General features: G+C 41.3%; 1 protein-coding gene across 3 annotated transcripts in view; it reads right to left on the bottom strand.

Annotated features, from left to right (window-relative positions):
* CDK6 (cyclin dependent kinase 6) overlaps positions 1-19,080 on the bottom strand; it is a 238,152-nt gene extending 219,072 nt beyond the window's left edge. For all 3 annotated transcript variants that reach the window (XR_004627502.1, XM_002918235.4, XM_034667706.1), the window contains exon 1: positions 18,809-19,080. Coding sequence is in view for 2 of the 3 variants with exons in the window: in XM_002918235.4 (XP_002918281.1) it covers positions 18,809-19,041 (233 nt within the window). In the remaining variant the exon portion in view is untranslated. The remainder of the gene's footprint in view (positions 1-18,808) is intronic.
* Between the last annotated feature and the right edge of the window lie 2,571 nt (positions 19,081-21,651).

Raw genomic sequence — 21,651 nt, forward strand, 5'->3', positions numbered from 1 at the left:
GGAAGGCCAGTGCCCTAGAACAAGCTATGAGGGCACTGTGGAGGAGGCAGGAGCTGGATGAGCCAGCAGGTGTGATGGAGAAAGGGAGAGAGAAATGCAGCCCATGCAGGGGAGGCAACTGAAGGAAGGTCTGTACCCGGTAACGGCCCCAGTCAGCATCCCCACTGTCATCCCCATACCGAGGACATTGGGATAAAACCCTTCTTAATTTGGGGGTTCTTCCTCAACCTGACAGCCAATTTTCCCATTCACTCAAAAGTAAAGCCTGATAAAAGATACTCTCACCCCTACACCAACTGAGCCTGATAAAAGATACTCCATCCCTGCTCCAAATGAGCCACCCAGAATTTCCACTCAGAAATGAGATCTTGGGGCACCTGGGTGGCTCAGTCGATTAGGTGTCTGCCTTCAGCTCGGGTCATGATCTCAGAATTCCAGGACTGAGCCCCGCATCGGGCTCCCTGCTCAGTAGGAAGTCTGCTCCTCCCCCCACTTGTGCTCTCTCTCTCTCAAATAAATGAATAAAATCTAAAAAAAAAAAAAAAGAAGTGAGATCTAGCAGGGAGGAAAAAGTCTTATTTAACAGCCATACTAGCTACCCAGTTTTTATTTAAAAAATTTAATGGATATACAAGGCAGTAAGAGAGCAAGAAGGTTCAGACTTAACTGCCACAAACAACTAGGAACTGGACAAATATATAAAACAACTGTTTTCAGATACTAGACTCTAGGTGGTATAGAATGGTGATCCCTGAGAGAAGGGAAATCAATAAGGGAAGCCCTAAACTGCCCTGGTGGCTTTCTGTGTGGAGGCAATTTCCAGACCACAGGCACAGGGAGAAGGAACCCAAAGTGAGGACTATAGTATCACTGAGTTGAGTAGGAAGATATCAAGAAGCTAAGAAGACAAGGAGGCTGAGGTGACTAAAATTTGTTAAGACAGAGTACTGAACAAAAAGCCACCTAGAGAAAAAGCTTCAGAAATCTACATGGGGGTGGGGGGAGATCTATTGAGTCCTTTCCTGAATATCAACCTGCGCACATGGAAATGCACAAGACCAGGCAAAAACTGTTTCTGAGGAAAGAAAAACGACTAGGAAATTGTAAACTGAATGATTCCTAGAGCTCACAAAGGGCAAGAAATCTTTTTAGTTTGTTCCCATCAGCCTGAGAAGAAAAGACTACAAAAGCCTAATGCCTTAGTAGTGGGCCTACACTAGCCCTAAAGCAAAGCCTGCACTACTGGATCCCCTCCCCATAAAACGAACAAAAACAAAAAATAAAAACTAAAAATAAGCCTTAAAGGATCAAACTGAACCACAAGTTAACTTTACTATCCGTCAGAACAAAGACCAACACCCTTTAAAGATTTTTATTTATTTATTTATTTATTTATAAGACAGAGACAGAGACAGCCAGCGAGAGAGGGAACACAAGCAGGGGGAGTGGGAGAGGAAGAAGCAGGCTCATAGCAGAGGAGCCTGACGTGGGGCTCGATCCCATAACGCCGGGATCACGCCCTGAGCCGAAGGCAGACGCTCAACCGCTCTGCCACCCAGGCGCCCCAGACCAACACCCTTTAAAGGAACAGAACAAAATCCAGCAATCAACAATGTAACTAACATTCATAATGTTTGGCATCCAATAAAAAAGAATTAAACATGCAGACATAGAGAAAATTCGGTGAACAGAAAGAGACCCAGAAAAGACCGAGATTATGAAATACCAAAGACATCAAAGCAATTATTGTAAATATTATAAATATGCTAAAAGACCTAAAGGAAAATGTAAACATAGTGAGGGGGGAAATGTAAAATATTTTTAAAAGAATCAAATATAAAATGTACCCAGATAAACTACATGGACCAAAATAAGTCTTAATAAATTGAAAAAGGATTAAAATCATATAGAGTTGTTCTCTTGTCACAAGAGAATTTTAGACAGAAAGGAATTTGAAAAACCCTGCATGTGTTTGGAAATTAAAGAACACAAATCTAAGTAACCCAAGCTCAAAGAAGAATCACCAAAACAAAGTTAAAGTATTTTGAACTGAATGAAAATGGAACCAAAATATACCAAAATTTATGGGAGGAGAATAAAACAACATAAATGCTTACATTAGAAAAGAAAATTCTAAAATCAATGAGCTAAGCTTCTATTTTAAGAAGCTAAAAGAACAAATTAAACCCAAAGTAAGTAGGAAGAGGAAATAAAAATAAAAGTAAATATAAACTAGACAAGAGACAAATGATAAAGGAAATTAATGAAACCAAAAACTGATTTATCATCATTAAAACTGCCAAAATTCTATCTGTATGGTTAAGGAAAAAAAAAGGGGGGGGACCTACAAATTACGAATAACAAGAATGAAAGAGGGGTCATCACTATAGAGTCTACAGACAAGAATAAAGAATTTATACCAATAAACTCAAAAGCCTACATGAAAAACACAAATATCTTGAAAAATGCAAATTATAAAAAGTAATTCTACCTACATCAGACTGATGTCCATTAAGCAAATAGAAATTGTAGTTAAAACCTTCCCATAATGAAATACTATGCCCAGACAACTTCCCTGTAAATTCTATTAAAGGTATAAGAATTAATATTAATGCTACAGAAAATCTTTCAGAGGAGCTGTAAACACTTATCAACTCATTTTATAAGGCCAGGATTGCCTCAAAACCAAAATCTGACACATTATGAAAAAAAGAAAATTACAGAACAATATCCTTTATAAACACAGATGTAAAAATTCTTAGCAAAATTGCAAAAGGCAAAATTGCAGAAAACAATTTTAAAAAAGAAGAACAAAGCTGGAAAACTTACACTACCTAATTTCAAGATTACTATAAAACTACAGTAAATAAAACATCATGGCAGTGGCAAAAAGACGGGTATATACATCAATGGAACAGAACAGAGTCTAGAAATAGACCCAAATGTACATGGTCAATTGATTTTTTTACAAAGTTGCCAATGTAATCCAAATTTAAGAAAGCACAGACTTTTCAACAAATAGTCCTAGGACAGCTGGGTATCTATACAAGGAGAAAAATGAACTCTTACCTCAAGCCACACACAAAGATTTAACTTGAATGCATCACAGACTTAACATAAAAGCAAAAACTGTAAAATTCTAGAAGAAAACGTAAGAAAAAAAAATGTATGTGCCTTTAGGGTAAGCAAAGATTTCTTAGATAGGATATAAAAGAAGGACAAACCATCAGAGAAAAATATGATAAGTCAGACTTTAGAAAAAATTAAAATCTTCTGTTTGAGAGACATCATTAAAAAAAAAAAGAAAGAAAGAAAAAGAAAAAAGTAAGCCATATGCCTGGAGAATACATCTGCAATACATTTACCTGACAAACACTTTTCCAGAATATATAAATAACTTTCACGATACAATAAGATAGCCCAATTTTAAATAATGGTCAAATATTTGAATAGATATTTCCCAAAGGAAGGTAAGAGACTTGCCAATAAGCAAATGAAAAGATGTTCAACAACATTAGTCATTAGGTAAATGCAAATTAAAACCACAATGCAATATCAGTCTGCACCTAATATAGAACAGTTAAAATTAAAAAGACTGACAGCACCAAGTGTTGAACAGAATGCAAATTGAATGAAATCTTCACACATTGCTGGTGGAAATGTAAAATGGTACAACCAGTTTGGAAAAGTTCGGCAGTTTCTTTAAAAGTTAAACACACATTTGCCTTACAAGCCAGCAAACCACATCTAGGTATTTATGTAAATGAAAAGAATGCATATGTCATATGAACACAAAGACCCGTATATGAATGTTTATAGAAGCATTATTCATAATAGTCCCAAACTGGAAGCAACACAAATAACCATCAACATGTGGATGGATATACAAATTGTGGCAAAGTCATATACTGGGAAAGAATGAACTACTGATACAGTAAACATGAAAGAATTTCAAAATTAGTGATGAAAGCTAGACACAAAAGAACACAGTGCTGTTTGATACCATGTATACAGAACTCTAGAAAGGACAAATATAATTTGTAATGACAGAAAGAAGTTTATAGGTAGGGGGAGGAGACTGACTGCAAAGGTAGGGGGAGGAGTTAGGGTTAGGGTAGGGGGAGGAGACTGACTGCAAAGTGTCCTGAGGGAACTTTTAGGGTAATGGAATTGTTTTAGATCTTGACTTTGACAGTGGTTATGTGGGCATATAAATTTGTCAGGACTCATAAAAAATACACTCTTAAAATGGACACCTTTTACTACATATAAACTACATTTCAATAAACTTGATTTTTTAAAAAAAGCAAAGGATATCCAAACATCACCAGGCATTGAAAGAATCCAGCAATAGGAAAACAAAGTTAAACACTACACATTTACTAAAACAAAGATAATATGGAGTTTTTAAACATTTAGAGCTATTCAAGGACATATTACACCCATAAAACTATAACAAAATGCTTTTAAAAAAAAAAGAAAGAAAAAGCAGGCTGAGAACAACAAAAAAAGATACTTTGAGGTTAAAATATAATTGCCCAGAGTAAATTCAATAGACAGTTGGGAAAATAATAGAGAAGATTTCTTTAGAATATAGAGCAAAACAAAACCAAAGCGAATAGAATAGTTAGAAAGAGAGGAAAAGAAGGCAAGACACACACAGAGATCCAATCTGTAAAACTGAACTTTAAGAGACTTCAAGGTCCCAACTGAAAGATCAATTATCTGACTCAAAGGAGAACCTCGGAAAGAGAGAATAGAATAAATAAAGAAGTAATTTTTAAAAGTAAAATGAAACAAATCTGCACACAGATCTCACAGTACACCCAGCAAATTTAATTAATTAATTTCTTTATTTTTGAATATTTATTTATTCATCTTAGAGAGAAAGCACAAGTGGGAGGGGCAGAGAGAGAGGGAGAGAGAATCCCAAGCAGACTCCCCACTGAGCATGGAGCCCAGTGCAGGCTTTGATCCTATGACCCTGAGACCATGACCAGAGCCAAAACCAAGAGCCCAACACTCAACCAACTGTGCCACCCAGGCACCCCCAGAAAATTTAATTTAAAAAGCACCACACATAGACACATATTTCTGAAGAACACATCCTAGTAGTTTCCAGACAGAAAAGTTACTAAAAACTAATTAGAAAATTGTCTTGGCAGATGATTTCTCATTGGCAATACTGAACAGAGAGAGAACAATGGCTTTCAAGTTCAGCGGTAAAATTTTTCATCCAAAACTTCTAAAAACAGTCAAATTATAATCAAATGTAAGGAACAATTTGTTTCCAAATTGGTGAAGATTCAGAAAGCTTATCTTCCATACAGAATTTCTTAGGAAGTTACTTGCAAACATATACTAGCAAAACAAGGGTGTGAACCACTAAAGAGGAAAGGCCAGGATACAGGAATAAGTGGCTCAACCCAAGGAGCAGTGAAAACGTCTCAGGAAGAGAACTGTTCATCAGGCCCAGTAAATAACCAGTCCAGAGTAAACCAAAACTTCAGAGAAACGTCAGGAAATGGGCAATTCAACAGAAATGGGTGGTAAGATAAAGTGTTTGGGGAAAAAAAAAAAGTTGAGGCTGTGATAAAGGCAAACAGTGCCTGAAAAAATAGAAAGGCAATTGTAAACTCCAGGAAAAACAAAACAGTATAAAAACATTATGGTCTAAATAAGTACACTAAAATAGAGTACAATTTTTAAAAAGTGATGCAAAGTAAGAAATGAGAATCCAGATGTCTTTATTTAAGAAAGACTCCTCTGACCTCACGGAGTTAGTAACACTGGACCTACAGTTGTGGTTGCAGAACACAATGTAAATGTTTAAAAACTTTAACAATATAGATGGTAAAAGTTATAGTGTTAAAAGGAGTATAAAGGATAGGGGGATAAAATACCCTTCTCTTATTAAATGGAGAATCAAGAGATATTGTCAAAAATAAAAGAACAAAAGCATATTATCTTATTATATGAAATAAAGATAGATCAATCTAACAAAAGGTGAAGGATATGAACAGTAGTACTAATGAGCTAAATCCTCATCTTTCAGAGCAGGAAGTCAATAGGTATCTGAAGTTTAAATATCAAGAAATAGAGCATAGCATTTTATCTAGATTAACAGATGGAACTACCAGAAGCACCAAAAACAGAGTTAGAAGAAGTTGTATCTGAGTACTGGAAATGCGGAAAATTGGGGCAGGAGTCTTGCTTTTTTTATCATAAATCCTTCTGTACTAATCACCAAGTACTAATGTCATGATTATCAAAAAAAAAAAAAAAAAAAAGAGAAAGAGAGAGAGAGGAAGATACAAATTCTTTAACACTCTTTCCAATAAGAGATAATATATGTCCTATCCCCTTGTATCTATAAAGCTTTGAACTCACTTGTAACCAACAGAATGTGGCAGAAATGACATTGCCTGTTCCTAGGAACACCGACTGGCTTTTGGAGCCATGAGCCACCATCTAAGTCCAACTACTCTGAAGCCTTGATGCTGAGAGGGACGCCAGACCACATGGAGAGGTAAGGTGGGACTACAGTCCCAGCTCGGGTCCTATCCTACATCATCCAGCCCATAGGAAACAACAGATTTAAGGGTAAAAACATCCCCAGCTGAATAAAACCCCTAGCTGCTCTTTTATCCCCACTTCAAGCTTTCAGACGTCATGAAGCAGAAATATACCATTCTCACTGTGCTCTGTCAGAATTCCCCACCCACTGAATCTTTGAGCATCAGAAAATGGTTGTTTTAAGCCCCTAAACTTTGGGCCAATTTACCACACAGCAATAATATCCAGAACAATGAACAGAAAATTGTAATTATTTTAAATAATAAACTGCAAACAAGTCGCCTCATATTCTACTTTAGTAACAACTCCCAGCAACATACCTGATACTCTTCCATTCCATTCCATGCCTCCTTCTTCTTTTCCTTCCTTCCTTTTTTCTTCCTTTCCCTCCCCCACCTTCACCTCTGTCCTCCTCCCTCTTCTTATCACTATCACTGTTATTCTTTACAGCTGGTCATGACTAAGTAAAGTCAGATTCCTTACATGATCACAATCAACTGATTTAAGCAGAGAAGGAAGATGCTTGTAATGGGAGCATCAAATGGGAGTACTGGGGCGAGGTTCACACCGGGACTGGCCACTTGGGCTTCACCACTTGTAAGGACCGCTATAGCCACTTATACAAAGGCTTGACAGCTTACATCAAACCCTTCAGGACAGTGTGTAGCAACCCTTTTTATAAAACTTCATAACCCAGAGAATCTGCAACCACGTCTTAAAAAATTTCCACCAAAACATCTAAGTCAATTCTGCTACAAATGATATAACCATTTAAGATATCACTTAATATTTTTATTTAAGATTATAACTCATAACTAATGAAAACATAAGTGGAAGAATTAGCTTAGAGGGGATACAGCTTAGTGTCCAATCTACTTGCTAACCATTAAATTATTAAATAACTCCTACTTCCTAAGTCAGAATCTAATTTACTACTACAATTATTAAAGACTATAAAATCCTGATGAGTTTTAAGTGCAATACTAATGAATGAATAGAAAATAACATATCTACTAAATTTTGGTATTTACATTTTTATTGTCAATAAAATTACTGTAAAAAGAGTAATCTTCAGTCACAGTTCAACTATTCGTTCAGTTGGTCCTTCAAGAGACATTTACTGAACTATGTGCCAGGCACTGTTCTAGGTATCGGGAATAAAGCAGTGAACAAAACCGACAAAAATTCCTGCCCAGATGAAGCTTACATTCTAACGGGAAGCATACGTTCTACGTTACTGCATGCGTCACTTGCACAAATATCTGAGCGCTAGGCACAAAGGACAATGTGAAGATGGTGAAAATAAAGTTCCCAAGAAAAAGCCATCAGGAAATAAAATTCCATGTTATTATTATGGAATTAAAGAACGATACTGAGTTTACTTTTTCAACAAGTACTGGTTGAGGCCTTCCTAAACTTGCCAGAATTCTCATCTACTTTCAGATCACTAGGTTTTAGATTTTGAAGTCTAAGAAATTTCAGATTTACATAAGCTATCCAGGTTCTATCACCGTATTACAGCCTCATCTCACTGTATCTCTCACCTCTACCTCATCTTTGTTCATCTTCTGCCACACCGTGAAAGTGTGTGGTCCTTTCAGATCACAAGCTACAGCTCCAGACTGTTCTCTATTTGCCTAATGATGGATTCACCCCTCAACTTTATCAACTAAGGTGGGGATAAAACTACCATTTTTCATAAACAATGATGCTACTCTTAACTAATTTCAAAAGTCCTGTTTTTCTAGGATTCAGAATTGGTACCACTGAGTCGACCATGCTTTTTTTTTTTTTTTAAGATTATTTATTTCTTTGAGAAAGAGAGAGAGAGGGAGAGCCCGGTGTGCGAGAACACAAGTGGTGAGGGGAAGGGCAGAGGGAGCGGGAGAAGCAGGCTCCCCACTGAGCAGGGTCCCAATCCCAGGACCCAGGATTCGTGACCTGAGTGGAAAGCAGATACTTAAGCGACTGAGCCACCCAGGCACCCCTCAACCATGCTATGCTCTTACATGGTTCTCCTTTAGATGGATCCCATCATTCTGAGTTAGCTGACAGGTAAAGGATAGACAGTAATGCCTCTGAAACAGAGTTTTTCTCTTTGCAATACTAACCGGTTTAGCTGAGAAACCAACTGGCATCAACCACCTCAATTTCTAGTCTAATTACCACTGATTAAATCCCATGGGCTTAAAAATAATTTGTAATGAATAGCAGGATGTCACAACGTTTCATCTGTGTCTTAATGTGAAAAAAGCGCATTATTTCAAAGAAAGGATGCTTTCCTTCCCAGTTCTTTAAGGGGACTTCCATAATTTAAATACACTTCATTCATGATTAGCACTAGGAGTCTCTTCTAGCCCAATCTTTCAATCTGTCTCATGGCTCAATAAGAAAACACCCCATTTTTACCCAAAGCTACTTAATAACTTCCGTAAGTGATTCTACAAGGTTGGAATGTAGACGACATTATCTAAAAACTTGAAACCACCCAGATAGTTCCCTGGTTTCCACTAAGAAATTTTAAAAATGGGGGCGCCTAGATGGCTCAGTCGATTGAGTGTTTGACTCTTAATTTCCACTCGGATCATGGTCTCAGCGTTGTGAGATCGAGCCCCGACCTGGGCTCAATGCTCAGCGGGGAGTCTACTTGATATTCTCTCTCCAACTCCTCTGTCCCTCCCCCCAACCCTGCTCGCTCTCTCTCTCTCTCTCAAATAAGTAAATAAATAAATCTCTAAAAGACCTGACTGGCACATGAGTGACTCAGTCAGTTAAGTGACCGACTCTTGGTTTGGGATCATGATCTCAGGATTGTGAGATGGAGCCCCACAACAGATCCGCACTCAGCAGGGAGTCTGCTTGGATTCTCTCTCTCGCTCTGCCCCTCCCCCCACGCTCTTTCTCAAATAAATAAATCTTTTAAAAAATGCCAATATGTGACATAAAAAGGAATAATCTTGTTTGAGATTTGAAATTTAAAAAGAGGGAGAGAGGGGCGCCTGGGTGGCACAGTGGTTAGGCGTCTGCCTTCGGCTCAGGGCGTGATCCCAGCGTTATGGGATCGAGCCCCACATCAGGCTCCTCCACTATGAGCCTGCTTCTTCCTCTCCCACTCCCCCTGCTTGTGTTCCCTCTCTCGCTGGCTGTCTCTATCAAATAAATAAAATCTTTAAAAATAAAAAATAAAAATAAATAAAAAGAGAGAGAGAAAAGGGCACCTGGCTGACTCAGTCGGAATAGCATCCAACTCTTGATCTTGGGGTTGTGACTTCGAGCCCCATGTTGGGTATACAGATTACTTAAAAATAAAATCTTTTTTTTTTTTTTAAGATTTTATTTATTTATTCGACAGAGATAGAGAGCCAGCGAGAGAGGGAACAGAAGCAGGGGGAGTGGGAGAGGAAGAAGCAGGGTCATACTGGAGGAGCCTGATGTGGGGCTCGATCCCATAACGCCGGGATCACGCCCTGAGCCGAAGGCAGACGCCTAACCACTGTGCCACCCAGGCGCCCCTAAAAATAAAATCTTTATGAGAGAGAGAAAGAGAACACGCAAAGAATTCAACTTCTCCTTAATTTGAATAGTGAAATACAACAGAAATCAGTTTTGACAGCGTGTTTCCAGGAGCACTTTCTCCTCAGATCCTCCTACAATAATCCATTAATGAAAATGATACAGCATTGGGTAAACTTGACACCAATTACCAATACCCAGATTAAAGATTGTATTTTACTATAATTACTATAAATCCAACGCATGTCTTTTCAGAAGTAACTAGCTCCATTCATACTTTCACTCTGTGGGGTGAAAAAATGAAAGTCCATCCTCCCAACGTGCCATACAGAGATCTGTGTACATGTTGGCTTCCTCCACAAAATTACAAACTTCTTGAGGGCAGGAATTCGTTTTGTTAATAACACCTTCTATCTGCATAATATTTGATCTTCATATACACAACTTCATTTGATCATAGTAACTCTCTAAGGTCAAAAGAATAGTAATAATTCTTAATTTTATGGTGGGAAACCCATAATGAAGAGACATAAGGAACTTACTCTAGGTCACTCAACTAATAAGTGGAGGAAGTCAAAATAGAAGCAAAGTATTCTGACCACTATTCTACTGACTAGGAACATTTTTAAAGCTTATGATGATGAAAAATTTCAAACATATACAAACGAAGAGAGAACAGTACAATGAACTTCTACAGCTTTAACAATGATCAACTGGTTTCAGCTAGACTCCATTATAAAACAGCTTCCAGATCTAATATCACTTTTTGGGTAAATATTTCAAGACGTAGGTCAATCATATTGAATAAAATGCTGAATAGAACAGATAACCAATAAATACTTGTTTAATGCTATCAATCTCACATATGCCTTCAGACATTATTACCCAATTCTGACTAAAAAAAAAATCAAATCTAAATTCCTAGATGGTACATATTCGTTCATTCGTTCACAAATATTTATTCTGGGCTACAAGATGCCAGGCACCATGCTAAATGCTTGGGATACAGCAAAAGGAAGAAGAAAACGCAGTTCCTTCTTTCAGGGATCTTGCATTCAACTGTCCTGGACGTGCACACATGCGCACGCAAACACACCAACCACGTGGGTCCTGAGGAACTGGAATTAGTTCGGCTGGAGGAATACTTCTTAACTAAACCTACCAGTTTGTCAAGGTGGAATCCAAATTCTCTGTACACAAATTATGAAATGGAGTGGAAGACTAAGTTTTAACAGAATTCCAAATCTTGATATTCTTTTAGAAACTATTAGGAAAGTTTTGCTTAATTTAGCTCCTCCTGAGTTTTTCCAGTAAAGAATGCCAACAATATTAAAATTAGTGGGGCAAAAAAACCAAAATAATTCAAGCAATTGATTAAAATGTATCTAGAATAACTTCCATTCTTATATTTAAAAATGTTCAAATCATTTTCAACTTTTACTGAATGTGTGCACATTTCCTAATGTTCAAGTTATCAATACAGTATATAAATCAAATCCAAGACTGTACAGTTAATGATGGGAATTACTTAAATTTTGAAACTCACTTCAATATAAGCTATAAGGACTGGAGTAAAACAAAAATGAAATGTTCTCTTTTCAGTATTTTATTATTCCCATGAAACCAAATAAGCATACTTCTACATATAGGTCCATTTTCCCTTTTTATTTGACACTCCTCAGTATTAACATTCATGGGACAGAAATAATCCATTTGGTCCCCTCCTTAATAACTGAGCCTCTTTTCCATTATTTTATTCATTTGTTCATGTATTCATTTTATTTCCACTGGATATAGGATGCAAGTGGACACGACCACAAGATACTCTCTGCCTTAAGGAGCTTACGACTAGGGTGTGGAAAGGCAGAGGATCAGAAGAGGGTGGTTGGGGGAAGATTAATATTATATCTTATATAACAGACAGAATAATATAAAGGGGTAAACATTTACAGAGTGTCACAAAGGAGGTCCAAAGATATCAGGGTTCAAAGGAAACAAATTTTATCCAAATGTAGGTATTAAGGTGTAGAACATACACAAAAAGGGTGGCATTAAGGCTTTGGCTCTGAAGGATGGGTAGCATTTCAACAGGTAGAAACAGTAGTACGAGGAAGGCCACTGAGTGCACATTCTGAAGTCGGCCCCAGTGAAAGTTGCAGAGATGGATGGCAAGGAACAAATTCAGGGAAAATGAAGTCGTCTGTATGCCTGTAGGATACACGTGGCAAATGCATAGCAAGAACACAAGAAAATCCTTCCAAAGGCAGAGCGAGTACTAAAGACCAGAAAATAGGTATTTGTATAATTTAAAAATGGATGTAAGTATTTGAAAGTTCTTACTAAATAGTCTTGGTGTGCAGATGCACTGCAGTTAATAACCCAATAATTTCCCAGTGTTTAGCTGGAGGTACTTGCTAATGCTGTATGCAGCTCTAAAAGGATGAAAAGTTCTCACCTCAGGGGTATGTAATTTAATTTATTCCACTTCATTCAGAAAATATACACCGGGCAGCTAATAAGTTACAGATATTGTGTTATTTATAGATATAAAAGATATAATCCTGTACTCAAGTCAGAAAAAACATTAAATCATTAAACCGAAAATAATTTTTATCTCCCAAGGGATTGTGTTCTGATACGCAATGACCACTAATCGTCCTGTCCTGCGAACACTGGCTATCAACCTGCACCTGAGCCTTGGCCATCCTCAATTTCTATCTACAACACACATAACAGTGGAATAAAACAGTTGACTGAAAGTGAGATGATTGTTTTACACATTTACAAAACAATTCCTACACAGACCAAAGGGGGTTGGACTAGGTTATATCTAAGACCCCTTCCAATTCAGAAATCCATATACTGTGATTCTAATTCTACTGCATTAAAATCTTTTAGGAAGACCAGATTATAAGAATTAAAAATAAAATGGCTACTTAAATGACAAAGCCAACAGTCGCTCAAATTTGGTTAAACTACTAAATGTTTAATAATTACCCTAGCCCACAGGGACCTCCAGGCTACTGCTGCCCACGCACACAGATTCCTGCCACGTGCCTTAAGGTGCTTTTACTTTACCTCTCAGTGGAGAGCTGCACATGCAGATGGTAAAATGAAATCAAGTATGGCAGCAAATTGGTGATATTCAGAACAACTGCTCAGTGTCCCTTATAAAACTCCTCCCTCTGATTGCAGACCTACCTGCCCCACCAGACTTAGCATCTACAGTTCGTCACACAGTGACCTTTATATAGGCATGCTTGTTACCAACCACCACCAGTACCCACTGCCAGGGGTGCCTCTTGGCCCTTCGACAAAGGTGCACACTACCTTGTCCTATTACCAAACCTCCTGCACCCGGATTTTGTTTCTGCCACGTTCTATTACACCAAGAAGCCACAATTTCCTTCCTAGGAAGCTCATCGGAACCTCCTGACAAATACAGCAATAGTCTGGTTAGTTCTCCAAGAAGCATTAGTACCATATTTGCTTACTAGAGGTTGTATGCTGCCTAATTTTCAAGTATTATAATGTTTATTTCATTATATGGGTAGTAGATACCAGAGCCACATTATTAAACAGTTCATTCATCAGACAAGCATTTTGATTTTTCCTATTGTTTTGTCTAAAATGAATTCTCTATTATTACCTAAGTATTTTATTAACCTATATTATTTTTTAACTAAGACTGTTTATATGATCATAGTTATTACTCAAAGTCTTTAAAGGCAGAATTTAATGGATAATCACCACACTTTTTACAGATAGACTTCAGCAGGGCACACCACAGAATTCAGGAATTTCCTGAATTGATATGTCATTTATTCCTGGCAAACCGGCACCTTGTCCACATATAGTTCATTTTTTCCAAACTAGAAATGTACTCATTTAACATCTTCCATCAAACAAAAAGAATTTTTTTAAAAAAAATCGCTACTCAGATTTTAGACCAAGTCAACAACTTAAAAATGGCACGACAGACAAGTTGCTTGACCTCTGAAATTTCTTTATAACATAAAAGGGCTGAAAGACTTCCAAAGTCTTTCCAACTCTAATGCCCATGAATTTACAATGACACAATATAAGTATTAAGGGTTTCAATCTGAAAGAACATTCCTAAGGAACCATTAATAGTGAGGCATTAAAAAAAACAACAGATAATTTACTTTTAACATGGAGTCTGTTTTCACAGATATTCACTCGTCCATATCTTAAACATAGGGATATACATCAAGAGATATTCAAGTTTATAGAAGTTTCCCTTCTATAAGCCATTTCCTCCTTAATAGAGAAATTCTAATAATTCCAGGGTGGAATTTTATTATTCCCATGTTCCATAAAAAGGATACAAGTGCAATGCCAACAATTCAGCATTACCAAGTTCTTCAGCAGGAACAAGGAATGGCCAGAACATAACTGTGAAAATGTTTATTTCTTAAAGAAGCTTGACAAATTGTAAACTTTTCAAGGGACTCTTAGAGAATGAAGGGCCAAACATACTTCTGACACACTGAAACTTAAAAAAAGAAAATTAAACCCATTTTTCCTGCTTTCACTAAAACAAGCCCTAAGAGACATGTTACTCACCCACAAAGTAACAGTTTTATTCAGAAGGATTCTCATGAACTAACCCACCCGAGGATTCCGCTTTATGTTACATCACATAATATGCCATGTTTCTTCTACCCTGTTAATGATTCAGTTTTCCTAGAGAAAATTATTATTTTCCTTTTATGCTATACGTTACCGAGTTCTTTAAAAAGAGAAAATTGGAAAATTCTCCTTGAATAATAATCACTGAGCTACATGGATTTTTCTGTTGTTTTTTCTTAAAGCAGTGATTAAATATACCAACAGTAAGAATTTAACGTATTTAGATATCATAAGTTTATCTACTGAAATGCCATTAGTTTTAATTTCTGAACCAGTACTTGATTTGAATTACACAAATTTAATCCCTAGGGACAATGCTGGTAGTGCTTACCAGTATCTTTGTAATGACACAATACCGTCACGTATCAGCGGATTTGGTGATCATCTTATTCCTTCAAACATGGGGGGAATTCCTTGAGGGAAGTAGGTGTGATTTACCCAAGTATCTTTCTCAGCACCTAACCCCATGGTTTTTAAACAGTAATCCTTCTTGAATACATGGAGCCCAAATGTTCATATCTATTAGTTCCATGTCAATATCATCTTTTTTTTTTTTTAAAGATTTTATTTATTTGACAGAGACAGAGACAGCCAGCGAGAGAGGGAACACAAGCAGGGGGAGTGGGAGAGGAAGAAGCAGGCTCACAGCAGAGGAGCCTGATGTGGGGCTCGATCCCATAACGCCAGGATCACGCCCTGAGCCGAAGGCAGGCGCTTAACCGCTGTGCCACCCAGGCGCCCCCCATGTCAATATCATCTTGTAGACATCTATTTGTATGTCTCACCCTAATGCTTCAAAAAGCAGTTGATTCTGATTAGTGTTTTGGTTATCTTAGTTACTCAATCAGCAAATTCCTGGTAACCAGATTATCATAAATATTAGTTGCTCTATACAACTAGTGAGGCAAAATATTGCACAACAAGCCCATGTGAAATAAAGACAAGTGAATTTTTAAAGAGAAAAAAGAACAACCTGTTACAAAGTAAGTTCTAAAAGTATGGAGACTTCTTCTGATTTGTTCATTGATGAATCCCCAGTTTCCAGCAGTGTCTGGTACATAATAAGCAATCATTACATATTTGGTGAATCAACAGACTGCTGATAGAACATATTACTATTTTATCTACCCATATCTAGATTGAGTTCAGAAGGTAAAACAGAGGAGTCCTCTGCGGAGTGTAAAAGCTCCAACACAGGTTCACACAGAAGTCCTATTCTGGCAAAGGCTCTAGGATTCGGGATTACCGACTAGAAAATAAGAGTAAATTTACATCCTAGACATTGATTGGCTGATCAAGCCCAGGCCTGGGATACATCAAGCACAGGTAAACAAGAAATTCAAGTAGTTACCCCTGTGCAGAAAGGCAGTGCTAGTGCCAGCAGTAACAAGTCAGCCTTTCTGGCAAATCCATCAAAATTAAATCTTAAACTTTTGAAAAAACTAATATGTTTATTATGCTCCTTCAAGCTTAGAGGCTTAACTACCTGTGGGAAGGGCCTATAATTATGATCACTTACTTATGACTTGCAGGCACTTACAAAGACATCTGTCCTTTTAAGAAGCCTTTAAAGAACCAGCCATAGCATTGTTAACACTGGGTCCTGTGGGGCACCAACAAGTCACAGGTGTGGGGGGGGGGTCCAACTTTGACAACTCTCCTTTGGAAAGAAAAAAATTACTGTCACCTGTCCTTGATTTTTGACCCGGCCTGAACAATATTAGCAACCTTCAAAATCTTGAATTCCTAGTCTAGTTAAGCAAGTTATGGGGACCAGTGATTGCCCCAAGGCAGAGGTAGAAGAAAGAGGAAGGAAACAAAATGGAACAGAGATATGCAGCTCATGAAGATGACCTCAAGTGTCACTGAATTTCATGGCCTATAACTGGTGGCCTTTTCTGACCATTATATCCAAGCAGTTTCTTGGTTCCAGAGCCTGTATGTCTGGGTTTGAGTAAGATTTGTTCTATAGGAAAGGCCAGGGGAAATGATGCTTTACTGGGAACTTATTTCGAGGCGAGGGATCCACTAATCAGCATGAAAACAAATAATACTTGGACATCTGAAGCATTTTTAAATTTACAAAGTGCTCTCACATACACTATCTCAGCTTTTCCTCACAACTCCTAAGACGTAGGCACCATCATCACCATTCTTAATCTGTAAAAATAAGGTTTTTAAAAACCTTTAGGTAACTTCGTCTTGAATTTATAAGTAGTCTCCTGAAATTTCTCAGTACAGAATCCAACTCATGAGTCAGTTAGAAATCTTTAAAGACAAACCAATTTCAAGAGGATTAGCCCAAATCTACCAACACAGTGGCAAAACCCATCCTGTTACAGGGACAGCGCTTTGTAAAAGATAGTGTTACGCAGGGATACCTCTATAACACCTCTCGCTTGGGAGGACAGGATTTTATTTACTTACATATAATGGTCCTCAATTGGACACAATCCACAGGCAACAGACAGAATAAAACAAGAAATTGGATCCTAAAATTCGAAGAGTGGAATTTATCTTCTGGGAAGAACCTAGAGGTGATTCCTCCAGGAAGATAACTAAGTTACAGGGACAAAACGTACTCTCCCCTTTTCCCTCCAATGTCACAAAGACACAGGAAGAGTTTTTCTTGGTTTTCAACAAAGAAAACACGCACAAAAAGTAATCTATTGGTGTTATGTATAATCCCATCTTCCTTAAAACACGCATTCTCCTGGCCACATTATCCTTCGCCCCCTCTCTTTTACTGGCTAAAGTATAATGGGGTCCTATTTTACGTATTTATGATTCTTTGCAGCCTTCCAGCCTTAGTCTAACTGTGTTGGGAACAAAGCACCACACAAATCACACAGGATAAGGGGAGATAAGTCAAAACCTCCCAGGACGATTTGGTAGACACATGGGCTCCCTGAGTCTCTGTAGGTCTTGGTATTTCAAAGGTCAGTGTTGGGTCTCTTGACTTTGATGACTAATCTTAAATTGTTTAAGTTTTTATAAAAATATTTAGCTGTGCTTATTTACATAATTTCATCTACAGCGCGCACAGTAGGCATGTGTTTGTTGAACAGAACCCCCGGACAGATGAGAGGACAGGAAGAACACCCCAAGACTTACTTTTTCAAACACTCTATCTTAAGAGTTGAGATAGGTAAAATCACACTCGAATTTGTAGACGTTTCTGCGCATTCCTTTCCTAAACTACGCATATCTGTTTAGAAAAGCATGACACACCACACAATGTCAACCACACAATGGGGAAATTCCAGGATCACTAAGAAAACACCATTATCCTAGTCACACACTTTAATTATTGGTTACCACACAGGAGAGGCTTTAAGAAATGCTGTCTCCCCATCCACTTTCCACATCCCCTCCAGAAAAAGCAAAAGCAGAACGTTTAGAATCTAAAGATTCCACATCTTAGATTCACACATCACCACTTAAGAGAAGTAGTCTAAAGGCCATGCTAGCCTAGAGACATAAAGTAGTACACACAAATGGGCAATATATTCGTGGAAGAAATTTTTTAGGCCACTCTGACACTTATTTATCATTATATAACTTCAATAAGAAAAACTGGACGTGACTGGCAATAATATTCTTAAGTTGCTACTTTTTTAAAAACTTTATTTATACCAGGCTCCACGAGGAAAGTTCTCATCCTACTAATTTTCACCGCATCCTGCCACTTCTCTTATTCTCAGCCTCTCAAAAATTCCCCAATGGCCAGGGAAAATATGCGGGGGCCGACAGGGCACGTCTCAGGTTGGCTCGTTCCCTAAAAAGCACCCAACTTCCTGTACCCCCTTTCAGGAGCAGCAGGGAGCAAACACAGAATCAGCAAAGCGGCGGGGAAGCCTGCGCAGGTCACATTTCCTGACTCGTCTTTCTGCTCGCTGTCTGGCAAGGTCGCCGGCTCTGGCTCGCGGCTCTGTCGACAAAACTTACTCTCACTCTGTAAGGGCAACGGGCCATGCCTCCCCAGCCGCCCCCGGGCCCCAAGGATCCCCGGCCCTCCCCGGGCACGCGCGGCCTCCGACGGCGCGGGCGCCTCTCCCCTGCTCACCTGACCACGTTGGGGTGCTCGAAGGTCTCCAGGTGCCTCAGCACCGCCACCTCGCGGATGGTAGAGAGCGGCATGCCCTCCTCACCCGTCTGCACCCGCACGCGCTTCAGCGCCACGAAACGGCCTCCGTTCTTCAGGTCCCGGGCCTTGAACACCTTCCCATAGGCGCCCTCCCCGATCTCCGCCACGCACTCGTACTGCTGGTCCGCGCGGCTCAGGCCGTCCTTCTCCATGCCGCCCGGACGCCGCCCGGCGCGGCACCGCTGGGGCGGGCGGGGGGCGCGCTCGGCTCGCTCGCGGCCGCCGCTCGCCTCTTCCCGGACTCCCCGGCCCGCTCCCTCGCGCGCCGGAGCTTGGTCTCGTTCTTCCTCGCCCCCGCCGACTACCGCGCTCCGGCGCTCGGATTCTCGCGGCCGCTGGGGCTAGATGGAGCGACCTCCCCGCGGGCGGGCGCAACCCCGGTGCCGCCGCGAAACTCCGCCTGCCGAGTCGCCAAGGAGCGAGCCGATCCCTCCTCTTCCCTCCCCGAAGCGCAGTCCTCTGCACAGACACCGAAGCGATTACATAGTCTCTGCCCCAGAGCGTCTCAGTCCACAATCCTTCCACCTAAAAGAAGAGACGGGAGGACAAGAAAAAGTGCAATCAGACATCCCAGGCGCCTTCCTCCGGGTTCCCGCAGACTCCCCTCCCTCCTACTTCAGAAAGCCCCCATCGCTACCCTCCGCGCGCTCCTGCCCTCTCCCAGGCTGCTTAATCCTTCCTGGTTCCTCCGAGAAAAGCGAAGTTACTTTTCTTTCCCTGCAGCGCTGGAGCCGTCTTCGCGCGGAGAGGTTGCAGGGGCCCCTCGGGGATGAGCGCGCGGCGCGGGACGCAGTGGATCGGGAGGGGGCGTGCCGAGGAGCCCAGAGTGTGCCGGGAGCGCGGGGGAGGGGAGGTGCCGGGCACGTCAATGTCACGGCTTAATATTTATCCCTACATCATTGTGTTGCACTGCTACCCACCCCGCCTCCCCCGGCCTGGACGTGCAGGGAGAGGGGCTCCCGGGGTGCCGTGGGGCTTTCAGGGATTGTGCACAAGCTTCTGTGGAGGCACTGTGGGTCCACCCGTGTGGGGCTGCAGAATGTGGGTGGGGGCTCCCGGGACCCTGTAACCCGATGCTGGGAGTGTGCGAGAAGGGGTGGTCAGACATCTGCTAGGAAATTGCTTCCTTTCTTTCTACTTTCAGTTTTTCTACGAGGAGACATTTAAAAACGACTTGCACACAAATGGTCTTCTTGGGGTAAAGAAGTCTGGATTGGAAACGGAATTCTTCCTCCGACTCGGAGGACCTCCCTGGTGGAAACCCATGAGGTCGGGGAGGGCTGGGGCTCCCGCTACTCGGGAGTGGAGGAACGGTGGGGCCCTGGAGGGGGGAGTCGCCCACGGGACCATAAGGGTGGGAGCGCCCACGGGGCCATAAGGGTGGGAGAAAGGGGTATTCGTCGCACTTTAGTTTGTCATCTCCTTAAAGAATAACTTCGGAGGAAGGTAGCATAACCATGTCTCGCCCTGAAAATTCTCAACTAATTTTCAACCTCATCAAAACTCAACCTCGTCTTAAAAAGGCTGGGGGTGGAAGGAGTAAATGCCAAGCGTCGGGGGTGAAAGAGAAGGGGCTGCGCCCTCGGGGCCACGACTCGCGAACCTTTTCCCACTCCCTGGATCTTCCCCAGATCTTCTGGATCTTAAGCAGCAGAGGTGGCTGCTCCATTCCTCTTTCGGCTTAAGGCCTGGTCTCATCAAAAGCCAAACGCTCTTCGCCGCCCCCCTCCCAGCCCTCCGCACAACAAAGTGTGGGGGTGGAGGGGCAGGGTAGGGGCACACTTTCCCTCCCCATTCAGTTGCAATCCAGGACCTAGGGAGCTTCCAACCCATGGCCGCCGCGGCCTCGGCCGGACCTTCGCCACGCCAGCCGCGTGTCTGGAATTCCCGGGACACCTCGGAATTACCTGCCCCGCAACCGCTGGCCCGCTCGCCTTCTGCCAGGAATTAAAGAAACAAATGGCGCGATCCCCACGGTGTGCTGGAGACCGTAGAGAGCGCAGAGCCCCTCACACTCACTCCATTCAAAACTCTCCTTAAAAGGTGAAAGCAAATCCAGGGGGAGCCTAGGACCGAGCCCCCCAGAGCCTGCACGGGGGTCTGAGCCAGGCCTAGGGCCACACAGGTAGCCGAGTAGCAGCCGCCGGCTGCGCAGCCCGCCCCTCCGGCATCCCCCTCCCGCCCCAGTCCAACCGGAGGCTCAGCAGCTAAGGCAGCGTCGCGGACGTCCCACCCCCGCAGGGAGCTGCGCCCGCTGCCCCCGCCCGGCCCCGCACCGCCCTCCCTGGCTCTCCCCCCTCGCTCCCGGACGGTCGTCTCCGGCGGAGAGAAACGGGAGCAACAGTGCCTTTTCCCCCCCTCTCCTCCACTTTTTTTTGTTGTTGTTGTTGCTTTCCCACGCTGGCTGAATGTGACTTGACCCCATTTCAAAAAAGTTTGACATAGTGCTTCAACATTTCCGCATTCCTCCGCGACTACAAAGGCTGCAGCCGCCTCCTTCTGCTTTCTGTCTCTGCTCTCTGTCTTCACACTCAATGAAATCCTTCATGTGCCTCTCCCGAAGCCTTCCAAGCACCGCAAGGGTCGCCACCAGCGCAGCGACAAGAGGCCGCACTGGGACCACGACTCCCGCGTGTGCGCACACGCAGATGCGCCCCACGTGCATACCGTGGGGCGCGCTGCGGGGCCCGGAGCTGCTCACCGCCGGGTGTGCGTTTTAACTCGGATATTCTAAATTATAAAAGTAAACTGGGAAACTAAAG

The sequence above is a fragment of the Ailuropoda melanoleuca genome, chromosome 1 (assembly GCF_002007445.2).
Source record: "Ailuropoda melanoleuca isolate Jingjing chromosome 1, ASM200744v2, whole genome shotgun sequence".
In the NCBI taxonomy this organism is placed as follows: domain Eukaryota; kingdom Metazoa; phylum Chordata; class Mammalia; order Carnivora; family Ursidae; genus Ailuropoda; species Ailuropoda melanoleuca.